Here is a 27,924-nt window from a genome sequence, read left to right on the forward strand (position 1 = left end):
CTGAGAAGAATAGGGGTGGAACATCAACCGACTGGAGGCACGGGCAGTCAGGCTAGCGTGCCTGCGATTTGCCCACAGACTTTGAAACAGAGCGGTCAGAGTGATGTCTGACAACGCCACCACGGTGGCATACATCAACCGACAGGGCGGAACCAGAAGCCAACAGGTATCCCTAGAAATAGCCCCCCTGATTACTTGGGCGGAAGCAAATCTCCAGGACATCTCCAGCGTCCACATCGCCGGGAAGGACAACACCACGGCAGACTTCCTCAGCAGAGAATGCCTAAATCCAGGGGAATGGCAGCTGTCGCCCACAGCTTTCCAGATGATTGTGGATCAGTGGGGGACGCCGGGCATGGACCTACTAGCGGACAGGTCCAACACTCAAGTACCCAGATATTTCAGCCGCAGGCGGGATCCTCTATCCCAGGGGATCGATGCCTTGGTACAGCCATGGCCTCAGGGGATCCTGCTATATGCCTTTCCTCCATGGCCTCTGCTGGGCGCCATTATACACAAGATTCAGCGGCACAGAGGCCTAGTTCCTCTAGTGGCCCCGGACTGGCCAAGAAGACCCTGGTACGCAGACATGAGAAGACTACTGGCAGGGACTCAGTTTCCCCTGCCTCCACACAGGGACCTGCTGCGGCAAGGTCCCATCCTCCACGAGGACCCAGCTCAATTCTCTCTTACGGTCTGGCCATTGAGAGGGCTAGACTGAAGAAAAGAGGATACTCGGGGCCGGTAATAGATACACTCCTCCGAGCACGCAAGTTCTCCACATCACTTACATATATAAGGATCTGGAGAGTATTTGAAGCATGGTGCGAAACTCACAGCACCAATCCACATGCCGCTAAAACCCTATCATTTTGGATTTCCTGCAAGATAGACTTCAGAAGGGTCTGTCCCTCAATTCCATCAAGGTTCAAGTGGCAGCGCTATCCTGCTACGGTCCCCGGAGTGACACAACAGCATTGCCACACACCCAGATGTTTCACGTTTCCTGAAAGGAGTTAAACACATTCGCCCGCCACTGAAGTGGCCAGTACCCCTGTGGAACCTCAACCTAGTTTTGGAATTTCTAGCGGGACACGCCTTCAGACCACTTCGAGGCCTGTCCCTCCGTTTGTTAACCTTGAAGATGGTGTTCCTGCTGGCTGTATGCTCAGCACGCCGCATCTCAGAGCTACAAGCACTGTCCTGCCGTGATCCGTTTCTCAGAATCACTCCAGAGGCTATCCATCTTCGCACGGTTCCCTCCTTCTTACCCAAAGTAGTCTCACACTTCCACCTCAACCAAACCATATCCTTGCCCACCACGGAAGGTTTGAAGAAGTCTGAAGACGATCGAATACTGCGCCATCTCAACATCAGCAGGCTGCTGTCCAGATACCTGGAAATGTCAGAAGCAGTACGAAAGACGGACCACCTGTTCGTCCTTCACAGCGGGATGAAGCAAGGGGAAGTGGCCTCACGAGCAACCATAGCCCGCTGGATCAAAGAAGTTATCAAGGCAGCCTACGTAGAAGCGGGAAAACCACCGCCTCTACAGGTCAAGGCTCACTCTACCAGAGCGCAAGCGGCCTCTTGGGCAGAAACTAGGATGCTGTCGCCTGCAGAAATATGTAGAGCGGGTGACGTGGTCCTCCCTCCATACCTTCTCCAGATTCTATCGTCTGGACGTCCAGGCCAGGGAGGACACAGCATTTGCGAGGGCAATCCTGAATGGACCTCGGGCAGCCTCCCGCCCAGTCCGGGAGTAGCTTTTGTACATCTCACTTGTTTTGAGTCCATCTGCTACACGCTAGGAAATGTAGAGATTACTTACCTGATAATCTCCTTTTCCTTAGTGTATGCAGATGGACTCAGCATCCCGCCTGGCTGCCGGCATACATGGGGATTCACTGACTCACGGTAAGCCATGTTTTTCTTATAGTAGGCCATCCACCCTGTCGGGGGTCGACGCCTTCCGGTTGAGAACACTGGCGGTCTCCAGCTACTATCAATCAGTCAGGGTGATCCTGTTCATTTAATCGATCGGTCAGCTACAGCTTTTGCAAGGAAGATTACTGATTTGCTGCACTTCCTGCGGGGGTATGAGTACCCGTGCTGACATCAGATCCGTCTCCAACTGCTAGCATGAGCACACTATACCCACTTGTTTTGAGTCCATCTGCATACACTAAGGAAAACGAGATTATCAGGTAAGTAATCTCTACAATATGGTGCCTAACTGTGTAAAATGGTGCCTAACTGTGTGATGCCACCCAAAAGTCATGCTAATTCATCCTGCTGTCTGAGAATCTTGTTTATAGGGAAGCAAACGTGCTTTGTCCATTGAGTTGACTTGAGAGATAAGGGACCAGGACACAAAAGTGCAGCAGTACCTGCTACTGCTTATTTACCCCCATTTTCTTCCTACCTCACCCTTGTGCACTAATCCTAGGTTCCTTGAAGCAGTTCAACAGCAATAAAGTGGTGCCTTGGACTGCTTCCTCTTCCTATGCAGCTCGGAGCTAGAGAGTTGCATTTGTGCAGCCCCTTAGTTCAAAACATAATTTATTTATTTATTTATTTTTAATTTTTATATACCGGAATTCCTGTATGCAATACAAATCAATCCGGTTTACAAGTAACAAAAGGTTGCCCTGGTCTGGGAGGTTAGACCGGGGTTTTTTACATAGAACATTGAACAATAACAATCAACCAATGAACATTATTACAAGGAACAGTGAAATATCAATAATATTTAACAAATAATAAATAACCTTGTTCGTGTTTTGAATAGTATGTGTGTGTTCCCCTTTTTACAATGGACTTTAGTAGCGTATATCGACTGCAACGGTTATATAATATGTCCTCTGTTAAATGACTGTTAAGTAGGCAATTTTAAATAGTTAAATGTTAAATAGGCATTGCGAATAAGCAAGTACGAGTAAGAAGTTAAGTGTCAAGCTATTCGTGACACCCTACAATGGTTGGATCTGAAAGACAGGAGGAGGTGCTTAGTTACACTCTGGGAATTGGAATGCTTGCCTGAAGAGCCAGGTTTTTTTAACCTTTTTTTGAATTCTGGTAGATTGGGTTCGAGTCGTAGGTCTGGTGGGAGCGCATTCCATTGGTGTGGTCCTGCAGTGGAGAGTGCTCTTTTTCTTAGTGTTGATTGGCAGGAGCTGCGACTAATGTGCCTTTGTAGGCGCTTCTGATGGGTCTGGAAGATAAGTGTGGCTGAAGTTGAATTTGTAGAGATATAGGTGCGGCGTTATGGATTGCTTTGTGAATGATGGTTAAGGTTTTATATAGGATTCTCTGTTTGATGGGTAGCCAGTGGAGGTTGCTCAAGATGGGGGTAATATGGTCTCTTCTATTAGTGTTAGTTAGGATTCTGGCTGTGGCATTTTGTACCATCTGTAGGGGTTTGATGCTGTTAGAGGGGAGGCCAAGTAAGATTGAGTTGCAGTAATCAAGTTTCGAAAAAATAATGGATTGAAGAACGAGGCGAAAGTCATTGAAGTGAAGGAGTGGCTTTAGCTTCTTTAGGACCTGTAGTTTAAAGAAGCAATCCCTGGTGGTTGTGTTAATGAATTTTTTTAGGTTAAGTTGGTTGTCAAGCCATGCTCCTAGATTCCTGACGTCTGCAGAGAGCTCCATGTTTTGTGCCAGGCTGGGTGCGTGGGTGTTCGGTTTGTGAGAAATCAGTAGCAACTCTGTTTTGCTGGAGTTTAGAATCAGGTTCAGGCTGGAGAGTAGATGTTTAATTGGTTGAAGACAATTCTCCCAGTAGGCGAAGGTTTTTTGAATTGATTCTGTGATGGGGATGAGGATCTGGATGTCATCTGCATAGAGGTAATGAGTAAGCTTGAGTTGTGATAGGAGATGGCAGAGGGGGAGGAGGTAAATGTTGAACAGGGTGGGAGAGAGGGATGAGCCTTGTGGTACACCTTGGTCTGATAGGATGGGGTCAGATTCCTTGTTGTTAATTCTGACCTTGTAAAACCTGTTTGATAGGAACGATTTGAACCAACTGAGAGCTGTGCCTTTGATTCCTATGTTTGATAATTGTTCTAGTAGTTGTGAGTGATTTACCGTGTCGAACGCTGAAGATAGGTCTAACAGGACCAGTAAGAATGACTGTTTTTTCTCCAGGTTCAAAAGTAAATTATCTGTGAGAGAAAGCAAAAGAGCCTCTGTGCTTAGTGATTTACGAAAACCATATTGTGCAGGGGAAAGAATGTTGTGCTCCTCGAGATATTCGGAAAGTTGTTTATTTACAGCTTTTTCCATCAGTTTGGAGATCAGGGGCAGGTTTGCAATGGGTCTGAAGTTGGCTGGGTCCGTGGGTGATGCAGTTGGTTTTTTCAGTAGGGGTTTGAGGATTGCAAGTTTTAGTTGATTAGGAACTGTGCCCATGGCTAGAGAGGTATTGATGATTTCTGCAATAGGTTTTGCGACGGTGCTAGGGATGGCGGTGAGCAGATTAGTAGGGAGTGGGTCCGAGGGATGTGCAGATGGTTTAATTTTTTTAAGTAAATTTTCAATCTCCATGGCTGATGTGGGCTCGAATGACTCTAGTCTAGAATTCAGCGTGGGTAGGTATGTGCTATGAGGTGTTGGAAGAGTTTGATGGGTTGTAAGGGAGCTAGTAAGGTTTGAGATTTTTGTCTTGAAGTAAGTGGCTAATTCGTTGGCTTTGCTGAGCGCTAGTTGGTCTGGAATGGAAGGTGGCATAGGTTTGGTGAGAGATGACACGTAAGAGAATAGCGCTTTAGAGTCGAAGATGAAGTTATGAATTCTTTTTGCATAGAAGTCCTTTTTTGTTTTGTGTATGGCGTTTCTGTAGGTGTTGAGGGTGGCTTTGTAGTCCAGTCTGGATGTGGGTGAAGGGTTGTTTCTCCAGCTTTGTTCTTTGTTTCGTAGTTTTTGTTTTAGGGCTTTGAGTTCCGGGGTGAACCACGGTTTTCTGTTGTCTCGTGCCGGTTGAATTACTTTTGAGGAGGTTGGGCAGAGTTGGTCCTTCAGCGCCATGTTGAACAGAAGAGAAAGCAGCCCAAGGTACTGTGTTCTGCTGCTAAACTCTGCAGCAAGAAAGGGTAAGGAGATAGAGAGGGTTTCAGTGTGGGTGCTAGTAAGGGGATTACAGGGGGGCCTGAGGGTGAAAGTTAAGGATGGGTTTAGATGGGAAGGAACAGTGGAATAATAATGAGAGAGAGAGTGTGAAATGTGAGTGAGAGAGGAGGTATGTAGTGAATGTGTGAATGAGAGGATGTGTGTGGAAAGTATTTGTGAGAGGGGAAGGGATGGTTGGGGGGTTGTATGGAATAATGAAAGGGATTAGAGGTAGTGTGGCGAGTATGTGTGAAAGCAAATAAGGGGGTGTTGGGCATATGAGAGTGAGTGAGAAAAGGGATCTTCTTGGAGGAGTGTATGTGGATCTACCCTCCTTCCTTCTCCAGGATCCCACTCCTTCTCCACCTGTGAGCCTTTTTCTCTTTCCTTCTTCCTTCTTTCCCTCTTTTCATCTCCTTTTCCTCTGCTCCTGATTCCCATCCTTCATCCTTCCATCCCTTATTCTTCTGCCCCCTTTCACCCTGAGGTCCCTTCTACATCTCCCTCCAAGTTCTCCTCCCCTAGAGTGAGTGATAGATGCAGGGGGAGCAAGAGTTGCTGTTGAGGAAGTGAGGAAATCAGAGAGAATGCGGGAAAGGAAGAGAATGAAGAAATTGGAAATAGACGAGAGTGTAAGAGAATTAAGGAACAGTAGGGTGTAAGTGAATTGATTGAAGAGCTGTGCAGTGTGAGTGAGGAGATTGGAGGGGCATGTGTGGAGAGACAGGGGATCAGAGGGGGTGTTATTGAGAGAGAGGATCGATTGGGGGGGTGGGGGGGAGGCATGAGTGGATTATTCCTTCCTCTCCTGATCCCAGGTCATAGCCTTTTTCCTCCCTCTTCCCTCTTCCCTTATCCTTTTTCCTTCTCCTTCTCCTCCCATCCCCTTTTTCTCCTCCCTCTGAGTATCTATCCTTTATCCCTTACTCTCCTATCTGAGAGACCCTCTCTCTCCACCTCCAGATCTCTTCCTTCTTCCCCCATCGTCCCCAGGGTCATATTATATTTTAATATGCAATTGTCTGCAAAAATATGCAAATTGACCACATAGTTGTTGCAGAATTTTGAAAAAACTATTGCAGAAAACTGGGGCACTGCTAAACATTATAGGTTAAATGTGGAAGTATTGACAGTTTGGAAGAAGGGATTGTCAGCAGTGGTGAATGATCCATAGGACACCTCCTTTGGCTTTGTTCATTTGATAATATTTTGGTATAGTCTTGACATGGATTAACAGGTGGGTCAACTGAGATTGGAGAATTTGCTATCTATTAATTAGATTTCTTGAAGTTCCATCATAGGTAGAGAAGAAATAAATGGTAGAAACGGACATTTAGTATGAAAAGTAGATCTATAGGTCAGCTCAGAATAGTATAGCTAAACTTTACTTATGGGTTCAGTGTGACATAGACATTGTAGAGTATTATGCACATATAGCATACTTATATAAGTGTATTTTTCAGCTTGGGAAGATCTCAGAACTTAAGCAAAGTGTCATGGACAGGCAGATTGGGTCTGAGGATTCCACCAGCAGGAGCAACACAGGTTCTGGTGACTGGCAGACTTTCTTGCTATCATACAAGGCAAGCTGAGGTCAGGGCTGGTAGTGGTCAGGCAAGGTTGAGGAAGGCAGAAGACAATCAGGGTCAAGAGCCTCAAGAAGATCAGTCCTAGGGAAGCAGACTGGGCAGGCATTGTCAGCAGGGCAAAGCAGGAACAGGGAGAATACATACAGGCTGGAATGAGCTGCTAATGTACTCTGCAAAGATAGGGCAAACAGGAACAGGTGCAGACAGGCAAGGGCTGAGAGCAAGAGCACACAGAGGGGATAGGTCTGAGAGAGGCACACACAAGATACAGGAAGCTACTGGGAGGTCCACAAGGAGCAGAGGGCCACAGGGAAGACTGGACAGGACAAGACAAGAACTGGACAGGGACATGAGAACAGGTCAAAGATATAGAAACACAGAACTAAACAAAAAAAAACATCGCAACAAAAACAAAAGAAGGCTTTCATAAACTCCACATACTAAAACATCTCAAGCCACTACTACACCAACAAGTATTCAGAACCGTCCTACAATCTCTTATCTTTACCAGCCTCGATTACTACAACTCGCTGCTAATCGGTCTTCCCAAATCTACCATAAAACCTCTCCAACTTTTACAGAATGCCGCAGCCAGAGTTCTAACAGGCAAGAAAAAATCTGAACACATCACCCCTGTTCTGAGGAGTCTTCATTGGCTCCCGGTTGATCAAAGAATCAGGTTCAAAACCTTAACAATCCTACACAACGCAATTTACAGAGCTGATAATACCACCCTCGATAACATGATCCAAACACACAAACCTCAACACACAACAAGAACCTCAAGCAAACTGCACCTAGCCATACCTTCTCTTCCTTCAGCCAAGCACTCCAACACTAGGAACAGAGCCTTCTCCATTGCGGGACCGAAAGCATGGAACTCCTTACCGGATTACTTAAGCTCACTCAGTGACATAAAATCGTTCAAAAAGGAACTCAAAACCTGGATATACAGACAAACATTCACAGATGGTGTTGGCTAAGCCTACATCTAACACACCTGAGACTCAATGACTTTATCTTGTTTTTTCACGAAATTTACGCAGCAGTACTCGTTCTTACTCTGATTAGATATTGTTTTACACTGCATGACCTGTTTTCTTCAACTTTTTCAATGTTTTTGTTGCGTTTTTAGTTAACACGATTCCCGTTTATATCATGCGCTATATGTAATGAGTTGTTCAACTGTAAACCGGAGTGAAGGCAGAGTGCTATACTTCGGTATATAAAAATCTATAAATAAATAAAAACAAGATCTAATGCAATTGAGGTACATATAAGACAAGCAAGCAACAAACAAGGAGGCGTAAGCAGGCCACAAGGCAGGGCAAGATGAGGCTAGAAGGTCCGAAGGCCACATGTTAGGGCAAGAAGGTCACAAGGGCCACGCAGTAACAAGGCCATAAAAGGAGCCAAGGTGACTCGATGAGGCACAGAGTTGTGGGAGAGGCAAGGATAAATAGGACTGGTCTTTCTGCATCATGGAGCCATCAAGGAGGTGGCTAGAGCAGGAGAGAGAATGGCTCAGTGAGGACCTCTGCTGGCAGAGGCTGCCTAGCAGCCAGGACATTCACAAAGGAGTTGAGTATATGTAGAGGGGAAACTTGTCTGCTTCAGTTGAAGTTCTTTCTCCATCTTCTGGCAGGAAGATGAAATCCCAGTTGCCTGGTGACACTGAGAAAACTAATTAGCTCAGAGGACATTCTTTATTCAACAGAACAGTTAAATTAACACTTGATATATGTCTGTTTCAGGTGACTCCTGTTTGCTTTTTATCTAAATGGTAGTGTTCATGTTCCTAGTGTTTATTGTCTGTGTAATACTATGCATGCTTCTAGGGCAGTGTTTCTTACCCCTGGTCCTCAGGGCACCAAATGGGTTTAGTTTTCAGAGTAACCAGAAAATGCAAAATATTAGAATGTTAGATCAAATAAAAACAAGTGTATTATGAATGTTCATTGCTAATATCTTAAGACCTGATATGAACATTATTGGCAACTTTTTTTTAAATTTTTGCCATAGAATGAAGGTATGTACCAGAAAAGGTCAAATCCAGTTTTGTTTTTTTTCTGGCATTATGCTCCCTTCAGTGTGAGTGATATATGTCAATGACAGAGGTTTGTTTTTGTCTTTTTTTTTTTTTTTTGCCTAGTATTTCCTCCTTTCTCTTTTTTTCTTCCCGTTCAGTAAGAAACAATGCTATGTGCCTTTATTTGCAACCACCAGGGGATTTTTCCCTATTTTAAGATTCTCCCGCTGTTCCTAGTCTGGTCATTGCAACAATGGTCCTGAGGACAGGAACCATGCACCAGGGCTCCTTTTGGAAGCGAGAACCATATGCTCTAAATCCGGTCACTCAGTGTCACTCTTCATTGATGACCAATATTTCACCTATCCTCCACCCCAATCCCACAGGGTCTGTGCATGCTACCTTTGCAGCATTCCCAACTGACTTGGAGTGTGGAAGACTCTGATCCAGGAATTTAACTGGGCACTTTCTTCATGGAAGTACCCAGTATTTCCACTGAGCCACCAAAGCTTGTTGAATGTCTGAGTTTTGAATCTGGTTTCTATGTGTAACTTGTGCTGTAAAAATGTTATTTATTTGTGCTACTGACCAAGCTGCTAATTTTTATAATTTGAAAAAGTTGTCTTAAATTTTTCTTTCTTTTAGGATGAGCATTCAAACCATTCGAAATGTTTTCAGTGTGGAGAATGGCTATCGTCTTTCCGATGATCAAATTGTCAATCATTTCCCAAATCACTATGAGCTGACAAGAAAGGACTTAATGGTAAAAAATATAAAAAGATATAGGAAAGAACAAGAAAAAGAAGGAAGTCCCATAGCAGAAAAGGATGAAAATGGAAAATATATTTACTTAGGTATATATGTGCTTTTTAATTAACATTCTTGCTATTGACTAAACTAAAGAAATATTATGAGTGCTTGCCCCTTTGATTGTTTTATAACAGGAAATTATAATCTGCAAAAATCTTGAGCATCAGATTCAGTGTTTGTATTTTGCATTGAATGTTTCAACAGGCTTCTAACACAAGTCTGAGTCTGATAGAGTACTTACCGGTAGCTCATCAATTAACTACATCTCATGGTTTTCTAAATATTATTTTCCATCGATAAGCAGGCTGAATTAGCCATGACATGTGGATGATGTCATCCAGCAGCACTGAACAGACTCATCTATACTAGCTAGTAGAGTGTTGCCTCATGAGAGTCCTCAGTCATTTTTTATCTGAGCACAAGTACGGATATGTACTCTGTCTCTCCAGATATGTTTTTCTCAAAATCTTAAACTCTTGACTTTTGCTTTCTTTCTTAAGAAGATTTGTTTTGGAGTACATTCTGCCTCTGAGACATTTGTAAGCCACAGAAGTCTTTTCTTTTACACAAGGCCCTCAAAAATATGGTATTGATTGAGTGGGATTCCCCTCAAAGTGGAAAGGGTAGCTGGATACTTAGTAGATTAAACCCCTTTCTACTGGAAGAAAAGAATAATCTTTTATAAATTCCCCGAGTGGATACTTTGGTGTCCACAGTAACCTGTAAAATGGCCATTCAATAGAGGGTGGTATGGCCCTCAAGGATAGGAAAATTGAAGCAGTTTTGAAATAGCCCTTTACCACAAATGCTATGGCCATACAGGCCTTTATATGTGGGGGCTATGAGGCCCAAACACTAGTATGCTGAATTCAGCAGTTCCTGGAAAACCCAGGAACAGCACACTTGGAATCAGAGATGGCATTTTTGATAGACACCTTGTATGATTTGATCGCGAAATCCTCCCAAGTGGGTAGCTTCAGGAGTAGTGGCCAGGATGCTTCTCTGGCTGTATAACTGGGTGGCAGATTTGGCTTCTAAAGCTTGACTTTGTAAACTCCCTTTCAGGGGAAGTCTGCTCTTTAGAGAAGACCTGGAGAGACTTCGAGAATCCAAACCTCAGATACTTCCATAACCAAAGCTCATCATGGGGTGCGAGATTGGAGGTGCCAGTGAACCCAAGACTTTCGTAGATTCAGATTGGCAAAAATGTCCTCTCTTCAAGCAACTAAGTCCATAGCTCATCCCTTTCAATGTCCAGAAAAGGCCAAAGCTCTTCCTCCGCAGTAGTTGGTGGACACTAGACTCAAATGACTCTTGGCATGCCCCCTCCAACAATAATACCAGTCGGCGCCCGTTTCTTACACTTTTACCACAAGTGGTCACAAATCGCCACATACCAGTGGGTACGAAATATCATAGAGAGAGGTTATTGCCTAGCACTGGTTATGCCAGTTCTAAACATCTTCATGATCTCCTCTTGAACCATCCTGGCCAAGAGAGAAGCCATAAACACCACCCCAATAAAGCTTCAGAACCTACAAGCTATAATCCCAGTGTCTCCTGCTGAATGTGATCAAGGGGCCATTTCAATATATTTGGTTGTGCCAAAGAAAGATGGCTCCTTTCAGCCCATCCTAGATTTCTAAAGGGATCAACAAACTCCTGCACATACTCCATTTCTGGATGGAGACTCTCCAATTTGTTATGGCAATAAGGAAAGGGGAATTCCTCACCTCTATGGATCTAGCAGAGGCTTATTTTCACATTCCTATGTGGAAGGCACATTAGAAGTATCTCGTTCTGTGTTCTAGGGGGACTCTTTCAATTTCAGGCTCTACCCTTTTGGACTGGTGCCTGCCCCAAGAATATTCACCAAGGTGATGATGTAGGTCTACGCAGACAGGGAATAATGATACATGCTTATCTGGATGATTGGCTTATCAGGGCCAAATCCTTTTAGCAGAGCCAACAAGCCTCAGCGGTAGTCATCCAGCTCTTGGAACATTTATGGTAGGTGATGAATTATGTGAAAAACAGCCTGTCACCCTTACAGTCCCTAGAATTCCTAGGGTCCTGCTTCAATACAAGAGTTGGACAGGTAACTCCAACCCACAAAAGGGTCCTCATATTGAAGACTTGCATAAATCCCAGCTTTTGGGATTTATGACATTTACTTTGGATTTTGTCTCTTGGGTCAGGGCACATGTGCCCCTTAAGGCAGGTCTTCCTCTCTCCCTGGACCCCCATATCACAAGACTATGAGTCCTGCCTTATCCTCCCTCAACAGGCAGGGAGAAGCCTGGTCTAGTAGATGAACCTCATCAAAGTGCAAAAAGGGTTTCCTAGCATGTGGATAGATGGATTCAGGACCAGTGGGTTATGTACTTCTACCAGCAGATGGAGACAGAGCAAACTGACATCACAGTATATATACTCCTGCAGTGACATCAGCCTGCCAGTATTCTCCGTCTCCAGCAGATGGTGGATGTGCATCTCCTTAGTAGGGATTGCTTCAGACTTTAGATGGAGAATTAAAAAAAAAAAAGAAAAAAAAAAAGAATTTATTGCCTCGCTCTCTTGCAGTGATACCAAATGGTCCCTTCCTCAGTTGAGAATTCTAGGTGATTTCCATGTTCTCCAAGGACAAGCAGGATGTTAGTCCTCATACATGGGTAACATCATCAGATGGAACCCGGCACGGAACTTTGATCTCAAATAATCTAGAACTTTCAAACATGCCCTACTGAGCAACTGCAGCTGTAGTCATTACCCTGCCCCCTAGGCAGAGTCCCTCAGTCTCTATTTTTCCACAGAGCCATGTGGTTGCGGGAGTCATGTGCTCACGATATTTAGCTTTGCTCTCTTCCTCTATAGTCTTCGTAAGAGGTTTCTTATAGAGCTGCAACTGTTTTCTTTAACTTACGGTAGTTTTCTTTTCTTCTCTCCTCTGTCTGCCAGCCGCATGGTGGGCCTTAGTCACTGAGCAGTCTGACAGAGTCTATTTCTTCCTTTAAAAAAAAAAAAAGTGTGTTGAGAGATATATATATATATCCATCCACAAATTCGGCAATACCTACCTTACTAGTGCGGGCTCAACCCAATGTAAATTTTACATGTATGTGTTATACATGTACTGTTGTATTGCGCTTAAATATATAGGGTGAAACATTGTGTTAACATAAAGAGATTAGATGTGGGTTTTGTTTGAGTACAGTGGGTAATCTTAGCTAGTGAAAGCTAGAGAACAGTTAGAATTGAGAGATGAACAGGGGTTTTTAGGTTCAAAAACTGTACATTCCATATAGTACATTTTTGTGTGAGGATTTAGTATTGTATACAAACAAATCATTTTTATAAAAAGATGTTTTCAATAAATATGAATTTTTTATTCTAAATAATTGTGGTATCAAATACTATAAGTACATACAGGTGCTTTTTTCCTTTTCCCCCCCCTTTTTTAAGGATTTTTTTGTGGTGTATGTACTGAATACTCTAACTTCTTTAGCCTTTCCTCATAGGAGAGCAGTTCCATTTCCGTTATCATTTTGGTCTCCCTTCTCTGCACTTTCACCATTGCAGCTATATCCTTTTTGACATGTGGTGACCAGAACTGCACACAGTATTCAAGGTGTAGTCTCACCATGGAGCAATACAGAGGCATTATGACATGCTCTTTTTTATTTTCCATTCCCTTCCTAATAATTCCTAACATACACACAGACAGCCAAATTTTAAAACCCCCCTTGCGTGTAAAATCCGGGGGTTATGTGCACAAGAGCCAGGCCTCTTCCAAGGGACAGTCCCAGGGGTGGGGAGGGGCAGTCCGGGGGGCAAGGAGGGGTGGGGCTGGAGGCGGCCAGGGAGTGAGGGCATGCGCAAGTTGCTACTGCTCCGTTGGAGCAGTAAGCAACAAAATAAGAAAAAAAAAGGTAAAGGGAATGGGGAGGAGAGTGGAAAGGTAAAGGAGGTTAGGATAGGGGGTAAGGAAGTTCCCTCCTAGTCCGCTCCTTAATTGGAGTGGACAGGGAGGGAACTAGGGAAGGCTGGGATGCGTTGCTGCACGGAAATTGTGAAAGTGTTTCCCCCCTTGTGCCTGCTGCACGCAAGTGCGGATTATAAAAATCTGGCGTGCATGTGCGCGCGGCCCCTGGATTTTATAACATGCGTGCGCCGGCGTACACATGTTACAAAATCAGTGTGTCCATGTGTGCGCGCCAAGAAGCGTGCGCACAGCTTCTAAAATCTACCCCAGAATGTGCAAAATGTAATGCAGATGCATTAACACAAACAAACTTTTCACATAGGAGGAGTATAGTAAAGTTCTTTTGTGTTACTGTCTGTGGTAATGCTGGCCTCATTTGCATTTATTTATTTATTTATTTATTAATTTGTTCAGTTTTATATACCGTCATTCGGTTCAGCCATCATAACAGTTTACAAAAATCAAACAGAGAATAAACCATTAAAAATATTGATGCATAAATTAATAGTGGAAAAGAAGAAGGGATCGGGGAGAGGTTGGTGGTGAAAAAGGGAGCATAAGGAAAAGAAGGGAAAAGGAAAGTGGTAACAGTATTTAAAATTTCATTAACATTGGCTGCTAATTTGCACATCAAACACCAAATTTACATATGTTAATGCAGTTTATTAGATTGGCCCCTTAGATGTGAAAATCCAATTTGCACATGCCACTTTCCAACCCCACCCTAATCATGCTCCTCATTTTGGCCAAAAGTACATGAGCTATGAAACCCCACGTAAACTTTATCTAGACTGAGCCAGGACAAATTTCACATTAGCCAGTTTACCCTAGTTCTTTAAAAAATTGTCTAATTATGACCTCAAATGCTTATATATAATCACATTTTTGCTAATTCTTATGTTGGTCCAATAAAATTTATTACAGCCTGCAAAGAATACAGTATTCCCTAGGAACAATATGGCTACTAGAACTCTGCACTAAAAAAAATCTATTTCCTAATATTTTCTTTTTTTAGTTGTGGATAAAGAAGCAGAGGCTTAGAAAACCAGCAGACACAAAGGCAGGCCAGGCATTGACATGCTGACAATAATATTACTTAGGTTACTGCTTACATAACATTATTATTTTTTGTTTAGATTTTGTGCCAGTCACATTTTTGCTGCCCGCTGATTACAACCTCTTTGTCGAAGAATTCAGGAAGAATCCCTCTAGCACCTGGATTATGAAGCCTTGTGGAAAAGCTCAAGGAAAAGGAATTTTTCTCATTAATAAACTCTCTCAAATTAAAAAGTGGTCCAGAGATAGCAAAACATCTTCGTAAGTAAGATACATTTTGTGTTTCAAAATTTTTTACAATTAGCTGTTACATTATCAATTCTCTGTAATTACACAGCCCAGTAGATCTTAGGTGTCTGCATGTTTTATTTTTGTTCCTTTTCAGGGCTATAAAAAAGAGATCCTACTACATGATAAAATAGCTCCCAGTTATTTTCATCCTTATACTAGCAATCAGATTTAAGGATTGGTCAATAGTCCTGCAGTGTAATTTAAATTTTGATTACATGGAGGAAGTGACGTCATCGGCCTAAGGTGGCTGCTTGAACTTTCTCTCCAGCTACCCCCACAGCATTTTATGCATTTCTAGCCCACTATAGCGAGATATTCGCCTCGATTGCACTGTGTCTTACGTAGGGGACAACACCGATTATGTCTCTCCGGAAAAAAGCGGTGGATCTTCAGCAATTCTCCTTTGATGCGGGCGGATCCCGATTTGCGGCCTTGGGAGACTCGAGTGCGGGCTCCGGTCACGAGGGAGACGGGGCTAAACCGCGCCAGGAGCCGCCGGAGATGGAAGGCGGGGATGAGCCTATTCTAAAGAAAGATCTACAATATTGGTTTCAGGACCTGAAAAAAGACATTAAAACCTTGACGGAGGAATTTCGCGATGCCATTGCTACTCTCTGCACCGATGTTAATGATCTAGGTCAGCGGGTTGCGGATGGAGAATCAATATTGGAGGACCATGATCTTCGGCTACTTACCTTGCAGTCTGAGATCGCTCAGCTAAAATGTCTCCATGAAGAAACCGTTCTGAAGCTAGAGGATGTGGAGAATCGTACACGGCGCAATAACTTGCGCATCCGCGGCCTCCCTGAAGACCCCAACTATGCTAATGCGGCGGAGGTGGTCCAACGTATCTGCCAGGCGATTCTCACGGCGGCCTCAGAGCCGGGGCCTGGAGTGTCGGCGGAGTTACCACGAGACATAGTGGTAGAACGGGCTCATAGGGCGCTGGGGGCGGCGCCCCGCAATGCACCCAGAGACATAGTGACTTGCCTGCACAGTTTTGTGGTTAAAGAGGAGATAATGAAAGCAGCAAGGAAGCTTGAGTCTTTTGAATGGGATGGGCATGAAATCGCTATATACAATGATATTGCCCCAGCGACGCTGAAGCGGCGAAGAGATTTTAACCAGGTGACTGCCTTTCTGCGCAAGGAACATTATCGCTATCGCTGGTTGTACCCATGCGGTATTGCGTTTACCATCAAAGGAATTACCTCGAGGGCAAAGACACCAGCGGAAGCAGCGGGTATACTTCAGGAGGTGGGACTGGAGATTACCTGTCCGGAGCCTGCCAGTGAACCCACACGAGTGGCCGTGGATCAGGCAAAATGGCAGCGAACGGGAAAAGGAGGACGCCGCTTGAAGAGGACATCCGACACTGAGTCCCGATCGCGGATACCAGCGGCCGGGAGTGGGAAAGACCTGGCTCCTCCTTGAGTTTTCCTGAGGTGTATATGATCTGGAGTTACACCTCATAAGTTTTTCAGAGACTTAAGATAATTGAGACATAATTTATTGCTTTGGGTAGAGCCTTGCTATAGGCTGCTTATTTCTCATGCATACCTCTATGTCCCACTTTGCTCTGGGTTTTAGAGGCATTATCTTTTGCTTCGGTGGGGCTAAAAGGTTTGAAAATTAGTGAATGTGTGCATGCTGGGGGGGGGGGGGGGGGGGGGGGGAGAACTGGATGTGACTTCCTCTATTCAGTCAGGCCTATGTTGGGTGACTCTGTATGTGTGAGGGGGGGGAGGGCGGGGGGAGGGAAGGAATGCAGGGGGAAACTGGGAAGTATTGGGCTGCATTGACTGATAGCATTTTGCTTCGAAGGCTACGGGGAGTGCTGGCAGGGGGAGGGGGAGATTCGGATCTGATGTCTCTTAAGTTTCTTTCCCTGAATGTGAAGGGCTTGAATTCCCCGTTGAAGCGACAGCAGTTGTGTAATGAGTTGCAGAGGCATCCTGCGTCTGTGGTCTTCATTTAGGAGACGCATTTACGGCGAAAACATGAACATCTACTTCGCCCCAGGTTGTATTCCCATAGATATTATGCTGCCAGCACTCCTGATAGCAAATATAGCGGGGTAGGAATTTTGTTTGCTAATAATTTGGGAGAAAAAGTTCTTGACATTGTAGTAGGCCCTAAGGGCAGATATTTAATTTTAGTGGTGGAAATTCAAAACTGCAAGTATACCCTGGTTAATTTATATTGCCCGAATCAGGGGCAGGGTGACCTGTTACACGAACTTAACCAGAAATTGCACAACCTGGAAGGGGGATATTTGATAATGGGAGGAGATTTTAATTTAGCTCCTACAGCAAATCTTGATACCTCGTCGGGTCAGGGGGGAACGCATGCTCGGGATAGGAAGTCTCTTAACCAGTTATTGACGGATTGGAATTTAGTTGATATTTGGCGGGAGTGGTATCCTCACAGCAGGAATTATACTTTCTACTCAAGGCCACACAATACATACTCCCGGATTGATTACTTTTTAATTGACAAAGCATTGAGTGACCACACATTAAAAGTAGACATAGACCATTACTTGGTCAGATCATTCTCCCCTGTGGTGGGAGGTGGAAATCCCTTCCGTGCAGCAGAGATCTCAGTACTGGAAACTTAATGACAGCTTACTGAAAAATAAAAAATATCTGGTTAAATTGCAAGCCCAACTGGAGGACTATTTAGTTCTTAACTCGGACCCTGCGGTGTCTCCGGTGACAATTTGGGAGGGATTGAAGGCCACCATGAGGGGTAATCTTATCAGTTTGGGGGTATATCATAAAAAACAGGAGGCCACTCGGATCAAATTGGTGGAGCAATTAACGGTATGGGAAAAGGAGCATAAGAAAGGTCAAACGCCCCATGCCCTCAGGAAACTAGACGAGATCCGTAGGCAAATAAAAGATTTAGATGCGGAACGGATTGCCTTTCAACTTGATCTTGTTAAGCAAGTGTATTACGAACAGGGTGATAGGCCTGGAAAATTGTTGGCCCATAAGCTGAAAGGACAACGCTTACAATCACACATTCAGTCCATTAAAAATGACAGGGGGCAACTATGTACACAATTGTCCGACATTAAGAACTGTTTCACCAGCTTCTATGAGGGGTTATATTCCACTGATCATGATACGACTGCTGCAGATATCGATCATTTTTTGGAAGGTCTGGGGTTGCCCACGCTGCCCAGTGCCACTGGGGATAGGCTAGGCTCTCCCATTGTGGACAGGGAAGTCCAAGAGGCTATTAAATCCTTGAAGCAGGGGAAGGCCCCCGGATTAGATGGGTATACACCCTTCTTTTATAAAAAATTTATGGATCTATTAGTGAAGTCGCTGAAGGATATGTTTAATGCATTGCGGGAGGGTCACCAATTGCTGCCCAATGGGAATGTGGCGGGTATCACCATCCTACCTAAAGCCGGCAAGGATGCCACGCTTTGTGGGTCATATCGGCCTATATCATTGATCAATATTGATTTAAAGCTGTTAGCGAAAATCATGGCCAATCGCTTAAGGGGGGTAATTCTTGACCTAGTCCAAGAAGACCAAGCGGGTTTTATGCCGGGGCGGTCAACCTCGGATAATATAAGGAAAATCTTAAATCTCATCTCGATAGTAAAAACTGGCCCTTCCCCAGCGGTGCTACTGACTATCGACGCCAAGAAGGCATTTGATAGAGTGCACTGACCTTTCCTGTTTGCAGTGATGGAAAGGATGGGGGTGGGGGGATATTTTTTGGCGTCGGTTAAAGAATTGTACAGAGACCCCCGGGCCTGTATTAAAATCAACGGGGGGGGGTACAGTCACTCGTTCCCTATCCATAGAGGTACCAGACAAGGGTGTCCACTCTCGCCTCTACTATTCGCCCTGAGCGTGAAACCCTTAGCGGAAATGATCCGACAATCCAAGGACATTCATGGGATTAATATTGCGGGGACTCAATATAAAATTTCATTATATGCGGATGACATTATCTTCACGGTTAGGAATCCCCTCACATCCCTTCAGGCTTTGTCCAATGTGTTGCAACGCTTTGGGGCGGTGTCTGGCTTTTGGGTCAATATGGATAAATCCAAGCTATTTCCTATTGGGCTTCAGCCAGACCAGATCTCTATTTTGCGAAATCTGTTTCCCTTTCGGTGGACGAATGGTCCTATACGATATCTGGGTGTCAATTTGGTGGAAAATCGTAAGGATTTATTTACGGCTAACTATATCCCCCTGGTCGATCAATTATGTAAGGATATGCAACATTGGGATAGATATCATATCTCCTGGCTGGGACATATAGCAGTTGTGAAAATGAACTTGTTTCCCAGGCTTAGCTACCTTTTTCAGGTATTACCTTGTTTGGTTGCAGACCATTAGTTGAGAGGTTTACAACGGAAATTTTTTTCCTATATCTGGAAACGGAGGCCTCCAAGAATAGCACGGAAGGTGTTATACAGGTCTCGGCTTAAGGGAGGTTTAGGTGTCCCCAATCTTCAGAAATATTATGTGGCATCACAATTACAGGCAGTGGTGGATTATCACATCCCGGGGCCTAAGAAACAATGGATAATAATTGAACAATCGTGGCTGGGGAGGGATGTCCCAGAAAATGTTTTTTGGGACCGGATACCTCCCCCGCAGAGGGATTCTCGTATCCTGCCTTCTCTGCGTTGTACGTTGATTTTGTGGTATAAGTGGAGGGAAAGTCTAACTGGGAAGAAGGGATATTTCTTTCCGGCTCGTTTCCATGGTCTGTCAGATTTCCCAATGGGGCGGGGTTCCCGGATGTTTTGTACTTGGGCGGACAAGGTACTCCAACGGGTTCAACAGGTTTGGGAAGCGGGAAAAGTGAAGTCCTTTTCTCAGTTACAGAGGGAGTTCCCTTTGCCAGACGGGGATTTCTTAGCTTATGCCCAAATACACCATTTTTTACATAAGAGGGAGGTCCTTCGAGACCTCCAGAAAGGAGTCTCATTGATGGAAAATTTTTGTATTTCATTGAAACTACCACCTAAATTGATGTCCAAACTATATAAACTCTTGGAAGATACTGATGTGTATCAGGCCTCGCACCTTCAGGCTTGGATGCGGGATTTAGGGGGGACCTGGGACAAGGAACGCTGGAACACCTGTTTTCTGAGTCTGGGGAGATTGAAAACGAATATAAAATGTTGTACCGGTGGCACCTTTGTCCCGGGACTTTAGCAAAGTGGTACCCGGCACTCTCAGATAGGTGTTGGCGATGTGCGGATACGGAGGGGACCTTTGCTCATATGTGGTGGTCCTGCCCTGTCATACGCACCTTTTGGACAAAGGTCCAGGGACTCGCGACCGCCATAGTGGGTAGGGAACCAAGATTACGTCCGGAGTTGTGGCTTCTGGGTCTCTGGCAAGAGGAGAAGGACCTGCGCAATACTAGACTATTGCGCTATTTGGCAATAGCTACCAGGTCGGTGATAGCCCAATGGTGGAAAAAACAGGAGGCCCCGCCTTTGCAGTTGGTTATCACCAGACTCAAAGGAATCAAAACGATGGAAAAAATATCTGGCTTCCGGAGGGATCGGATGGTTAAGTACGCACAGATTTGGGACCCCTTTGAACAATGGCTTTCGAAACATGAGGGAAGGGGAGGGCCTTCAAATGGTAACTCATTGCTGGAAGGGGCGCCTCTTTTACAATAAATATCATTCATATCATTGTTGCTGATGGTTCATGAGTGCACTTCATTGCATCTTGTAATGTACAGTGTTGGCTCTTAGGATCTTTGCAATCTCTCCTAATAGCCTGTTTGTTTATTTTTGTTTAGCTTTGCTTGTTCTTGTAGTTTACTGTGGTGTATTAATGTTGGGGATCATGTTCAATGCAGGTCCTGGGCTATGGGGATGGGGAGGGGAGGGAAAGGAGGGGGAGGGGTTTATACATGAAAATGTTTGGGTGACTGGACAGTCCTGTGTGGGCGAAGCTGTATGACACAATTCTGGCTTGTATATTTACTGTTATCCAAATAAAATGTTTAATTACAAAAAAAAACATTTTGATTACATAATTTTTGTCCATCTTTACCCAGGACAGGAAATGTACAGCTAAACATGCTGTTTTACAATTGTACAGGTTTACAGTTGTGTGGAGGAGTAGCCTAGTGGTTAGAACAGCGTGCAACCAGGGTTCAAATCCCACTGCTGCTCCTTGTGACCTTTACCTTTCATTTGCCTCAAGTGCAGACTTACCCTAGATTTATTAAAATGCTGTATTTATAGCAGAAATAGTGCCTGTGATAAAAAAGGGGCGTTGTTAGGCCAATTTTCAAGCTACCACGTCGCAAAGGCAATGCACGCTACATTATCGCACCTTGCGGTAATTTCTGCAACACGTGCTGCCTTGCGTTATTTAACACATTGCAGCATTTTGGGGAGAGAGAGAGGCTAAAGAGTGCATTGTACATATCAACTCCTCTTGTACTTTTCATCGATTCAAACAGCAGAAAATCTTCAGTGATGTCAAATTTGCTGTTCGTACCTCCTACTGTGTATGTAATCCCCTGCCCCAACCTACCCCAAACCCCACACTGAGTTAAAAGTGCCCCCCTCTTATAGTGGTATAAATAGAGTGCCATATTTATTTCTTTACAGAGTCTCTCTCTCTCACATAAAAAACCTTTTCCCCAGTGGAGACAGAGAAATAACTATAGTATCTTAATGTAATCTGCTTCGAAGTGCCAAAAAGCAGAATGTAAAATTCAAATAAATAAAAAATGCAGGGAGTATTTTTTGTGTAAATTTGCTCTTCCATATTTTGTAATTCCCTAATCACATCTAATAGACACACTGATGGATCATATAATCTGGTTGTAAGGGATTTTTCCAATCTCTGGAGTTGGAATGCCATTGTGAGATATTTGAAGTCATAACAAGCAAGTGGTCCAAAATGTGGCAGCGCAGGTAGTACTAGGTTGCGCAAGAAGTGTTCCAGTATCCCTGCTGCTGGTAAATTTACATTGGTTGCTGGTCACACAGAGGTGTGTGTTTAAAAATCTTTTGCTGGTTTTTGAAATGTTATATGGCTTGGGACCACCACAATTAAAAGGCCAAATACAGTGGTGTATCATTGGGAAAGAACAAAGATTGAATAAAACATTGCAGCTGCAATTACTAACTCATTAACTGCAGTAACTAATTCAAAACCCTATCAAACCCAGGAAGTGGATATAGCCGAGAAAGCTCGAAACCTAGGAGTAATAATTGACACAGAACTTAGCCTTAAACACCACATATCACTGAAAGTCAGCGAAGGCTACGTCAAACTCATGATCCTCAGGAGGGTGAAACCGATACTATCCCAGAAACATTTCAGGACAGTCCTCCAAACACTTATCTTCACAAGTACTGACTACTATAACACACTATTTCTGGGATTACCGTACTCCACAATAAGACCTCTACAAGTCCTTCAAAAGTCTGCCGCCAGAATACTCATTGGCAAAAGCAAAAGAGACCACATTACTCAAACACTGGTCGAACTACACTTAATTCACAAACTAATCAAGGAAGATAAAGCTGACTGGTTAAACACAGCGCTATGCTTACACGTACCCCAAAGAAATCTGAGATCAGCCAATAAAGCGCTACTAACAATCCCATCGGTAAAAACAGCGAAACTAACACAAGTTAGAGAGAGAGCGCTATCCTTGGCCGGTCCAATGTTATGGAACACATTGCCACTAGAGACAAGATTACAGTGATCCAAAAATTTTCAAAAAAAAGTTTAAAAACCTGGCTATTCAGAAAAGCATTTCACAATGAGAACAGAGAATGAAAAAACTCAGAACAAAGTTACCTAGATGAGTGGTCCCACAACTTTTATTTTATTTTAAACTCAATTAAGTTAGAGAACTCCAGCTTAAGCATAACCCTTGTATGATTACCATATTAATCATATACATGGACTAGATCCATGCCACATTTCTTATACATTATTTTATATGAGCATGTACCAACATTGTAATGGCACTTTTGTAAATTCATTTGTAACCAAACCAAATATATGTGCCTATATGTAAACCGTTGTGATGGTGCATTACTAAACGACAGTATATAAAAGATTTTAAATAAATAAATACAAAAAAGATCTTTTACCACAGCAATTCCAAAGTTGTGAAATGAGCTTCCTGGGGGGCTAAGAGAAGAACAAGATCTTTTGAAATTTCGAAGAGTGCTGAAAATGTGGCTGATGAGCAACAGCAGTAATTAAAGTGTATGGAAGGGGCTATAATAGGTTGAGCAGTAGCAGTAAATAAAGTATATTGAAGGGGCTAAGCTAGGTTATTAGGCGAGATATACAGCAGCTACACTCTCAACATTTTAATTATTTTAAGTATTTTAATTATGTGTGGAGATTTTAATTATGCATGGAGATTTTTGTTCTGTTATATTTTAGTTTTATTTTGGCCGATGTATATTGTGATATTGACTGTACATTGCTTTGAGCAATTCTTAATTGGGAAGAGCAATTCAGAAATGTTTTTTAAATAGATAAACTAAAATAAATAAAATCAAATGTTCTCCCTTTCTTCCTGGTACCAGCCGACAAACCCCCCTACTTTAATAGCCCTAGTTTTATGACTTGCACGCCATCCATAGCAAAAGTAAAGTTACACAGCAGGGGACCCTGGCGTGTGCTTGTGTGCATATTTATGCACTGGTTTCAATGTGAAATCCAGGAACGCTCATGCCTTTTTTGGAAAGCATTTTTTATGAAAACATTTTTTGGAAAGCATTTTTTGTGTGCACAGCGGGAGATACACATGTATGCGGGCACCTTTTAAAATCCACTCGATGCACTCCAGCCCAATATATTCGTGTATCTCCCATTTTGGTGCGCGCTGAGCTTTTAAAATTCACATTTCAGTGTGAATAGGTAATATTTCGTTATTATATATCTTCATCTGTGAACTGAAAGTGTTTAACCCAGTACAGTAACTTATTGTAATAATTATGGTTCCTGCTCATTTATACAGTGTAGCTAAAGTGGATCATAAAGAAATTTATACTAGCAATAATCTTGATACTAGTAACCTGAAACACAGAGGCAAAATTACTTGGCCAAGGTCACAATCAGTAGCAAGTCAGGATTGAGCCTAGGTTTTTATTTACCATTTAACTACTCTTCTTCATTAGCTAGATTATTCAGTTACTACAAATTTGTCAGCAATATATATATTAGTACATATTCTAAGGGTTTCATTCAAAAGGAATTTTTTTCATTCTGTACCTATAGAAAAATCTTTTCCTGTCGATAGCAGGGCTGAATTAGCCATGCTGTCATGGGAACTGTTCATCAGTGCCCGGGAGGCGGAGCTTATGTAGCAGAGTGTAGATTTTTGTTCCCGCGCAGGAAGTAACAGATTCTCCTCAGTCTGTTTTTTCCGCGCACGGGAGCGCACTCGGAGCTCTATTTTCCTCACAGACATCACTTTTTCGACGAAAATGTCCAAGAAAACTTCAGGTTTTAAGCCGTGTCCCTGCGGTAGGATCATGTCCGTTACTGATGGACATGATCAATGCTACCGCTGCCTGGGACCGAATCATAGACAATCGGACTGTCATTTCTGTGCTCACATGTTCCCGTGAGCCAGGCGGCATCGAGCCTATCGGATGATGGAGCTCACATTAACTAACAGGCCGTCCAAGACGCATTCCTCCCCAGGACAAGAGTCAAGGCCGCCGCTACTAAAAAGAAGAGCCTCGTCTTGCGATCAACCACCCTCCGGGACCGGAGGTAAGGTTCCCCAGGTATTACTTCAGCGAGGCCCGCGTGAACCCTTACCACGGGGCCGCAAAAGACGACATCATAGATCTCCCGACCGCGCTCAGATCAGGCCGGAGCTGAGGGGTTCTAAAACGAAACACCGCTCGGCAGGCCTTGGGAGCTCGGAGCGCCTAATACCCACGGCGCAATTGCCGCCAAAAGCGCCGACTCGACAGCTGCCGGAACCGGCGCCGGGAGGAAGATCGGCGCCGAATTTCCAGGAGTCGGGACCAGCGCCGAAGCTCGGGGAGCCGGCATCGGCGCCGGAAGAAAGGGCGCAGGGTTCGAAGCATGAAAACCCGGCACCGAGAGCAGCGCCGAAGGACCGAAATCGGGACTCAGAGTCCAGAAACTCGGAGCCGGAAGACGTGCCGAGAGACCAGGGGCAAACCCCAAAATGGCACCAGACATGGAAACCGGCACCTGGCAAACCATCCCAGACCCCACAAGAGAAACACAGGCATCGACATTCTCGCATTAGTGGGCAACGCAAACATCATGGAAAGCACTCGTCAGACGAAACTCGCACGTCTCACACGCGGGCCACATCAGACTTCCATCTCACACTAGGAAAAGGTCTGGGCATCATGGACGAAGCCCTTCCTATGCTAAACATGGGCGAAGACATAAACATCATCGATTATCGGACCGTTCTAGAGATCGGTCATTCTCCATATCCTCTAGCCAGGATATAGAATCCGAACAGTCAGGAAACAGAGTAATTCCGATCTCCTCCTCTACGTCGTCGAGCTCCTGTTCAAAATCCTCGGCAGGTAACCTGACAGGACACGCAGACTCTATACCTGACGCAGCTAGTCTGAGACAGTCAACACCCAAATCAGGACCCGGGGACACTTCCGGTAACCGCCGGTCAATGCCGCCGGACACACAAAAAGCTTTCTGGGACCTCTTCCAATCACTAGCAGGATTTTTTGAGACCTTACAATCGTCTTTCACCAGAGGACAAATTAGACAAGTCACACACAACAGACAAGCCACGGTCGTTGACGGGAGACCCAGATCTCACTCCTACCCGGACGAGACTACCCTCACCGGCACCATTCCATCGCTCAAGGAGTGAGTTGCTAGAATCACGATCTTCTCATTCCTCATCAACTGGATACCCTTCTGATCCACCAGAACAACCGGCGGAACCATACTCTCCCCCGGAGGACCTATCTTACCCGAAATTCGTGGAAAAGATGGGAACCATTTTGAAATTAGATGTACAAAAGTTACCGGAACCTAGGGCGGAAACCTTAGGCCTCCTAAACATTTTTGACACACCGGAGGAACCCACATCCCTTCCTCCACACAATATGTTACATGGAGTTCTACAAAAATCGTGGGAAACACCATTTGCAATGCCAGCAGTGTCTAGAAAGACGGACCTAAAATTCAAACTTCAGAAACCTTCTACATACTCCATACTGCAGTTACCACACAAATACATCGTAGTGGAATCGGCGTTACAGAAGTCCAAGAGGTCCAAAACCCATGCCTCCAACCCTCCGGGCAGGGACAATAAATGTTTGGATGACTTGCCAAATGGGTCTACCAGAATGCTATGCTGACCGCTCGTATTCACCATCATCAGTTCTACATGGTACAATACATGTATGAGTGCCTCCAAGCAACAAAGGGCATGTTCACCTCGACAGGAGACAACATCCCAGCACCCATTTTGGACATGGAAGAATGTTCGCGCCATCTTCTACGAGCGGTATACGAGGGATTTGAGACCTCCTCTCGAGCATCTGCCACAGCTATAGCAGTGCGCAGGCTAGCATGGTTGAAAGCCAGTGCCATTCGTGAAGATTTACATGAAAAGTTGGCTAACCTCCCCTGTCAGGGGGATAATTTATTCGGAGACAGATTCTAAGATATGGTCAGTAAACTAAAGGATCAAGCCCTGGCAGTGCAGCCCTTAACCACTCCAACATCCGCCAAACGATTCTATCCATCGAATCGGCGACAGACATTCACTAGACGTCCATACAGGAGTTATCAACCCTTTCGACAACCTTCCTATACTGCATTCCAGAGACAACAAACCCAACCTCTTCCTCAAAACCAGCAGAGGAGAGGGAAACCTCTAGGACAGAGACCGCAACAACAACAAACGGCGACTACAGGGAAATCCACACCGTCTTTGTAAGGATCAGGCCACCACCACTGTTAATGGACACCCCTCCGGGCAGGATCACAGCTCGCTTCTCAGCCTGGAAGGCCATAACCTCAGATCAATGGGTACTAGAAATTGTGCAGAATGGTTACCAAATTCAGTTTCTACACCTGCCCCAGATTCCACATTTCACGCCCTGGAACCCCAAAACTCAATACCCCCAACTGGCCCAGGAAATAGCCCTACTCCGACATCAGGGGGCTTTCCAGCCTGTACCTCGAATGGAATGCAACAGGGGTTTCTATTCCCCCTACTTTCTAATTTCAAAGAAGTCAGGAGGGAATTGGCCGATTCTGGATCTCAGAGACTTGAACAAATGGACTGTAAAGGAAAGGTTCAAGATGGTGTCATTGAAATCCATCCTTCCACTGCTACAACCCAAGGACTGGATGTGTTCAATAGACCTGAAAGATGCGTACACGCACATTCCAATCCACCGATCCTCTTGGCAATACCTCTGTTTTCAATATCACAATCAGCATTACCAATACAAAGTTCTTCCCTTTGGTCTATCGGCGGCACCCAGAGTGTTCACAAAATGCATGATAGTGGTGGTGGCCCACCTCCGACAACAAGGATTAACGATTTTTCCCTATCTGGACGACTGGTTGATAACGGCACCAGATCCGACATTACTGCGGTCTCACATCTCTACAGCCATCAATTGCCTCCAAACATTGGGATTACTAATCAACTACCCCAAATCCATCTTGCAGCCAACGCAAGTTCTTCAATTTATAGGAGCCCGCCTGGACACCACACGAGCTCGAGCGTTCCTACCGGACGACAGGAAGCAGACAATCCATACCCTCCTTCAGTCGCTTCTGTACATGCAGCGCCCGACGGCTCGACAGGTGCTGACTGCATTGGGACATATGGCAGCAGCGAATTTTACAGTGCCCAATACCAAGTTGCACATGAGACGTTTGCAGTGGAGCCTCAAACGACAATGGAAGCAACACACACACAACCCGTGCATACACGAGTGGCGTTAACGTCACAAATGAGCATGGACATCAATTGGTGGCTCCGAAAATGTGCATTGGACAAGGGGGCCTTATTCAATCCTCTGCCGC

The 27,924-nt window shown here is 44.5% G+C and overlaps 1 protein-coding gene across 5 annotated transcripts in view; it reads left to right on the forward strand.

The window, feature by feature from the left end:
• The window catches only part of TTLL1 (tubulin tyrosine ligase like 1), a 383,001-nt gene that overhangs the window by 197,249 nt on the left and 157,828 nt on the right, over positions 1-27,924 (forward strand). For all 5 annotated transcript variants that reach the window (XM_029600090.1, XM_029600091.1, XM_029600092.1 and 2 more), the window contains 2 exons: positions 9,373-9,581; positions 14,656-14,836. In XM_029600090.1, the coding sequence (XP_029455950.1) occupies positions 9,373-9,581; positions 14,656-14,836 (390 nt within the window). The remainder of the gene's footprint in view (positions 1-9,372; positions 9,582-14,655; positions 14,837-27,924) is intronic.

The sequence above is a fragment of the Rhinatrema bivittatum genome, chromosome 4 (genome assembly GCF_901001135.1).
Source record: "Rhinatrema bivittatum chromosome 4, aRhiBiv1.1, whole genome shotgun sequence".
NCBI lineage: Eukaryota > Metazoa > Chordata > Amphibia > Gymnophiona > Rhinatrematidae > Rhinatrema > Rhinatrema bivittatum.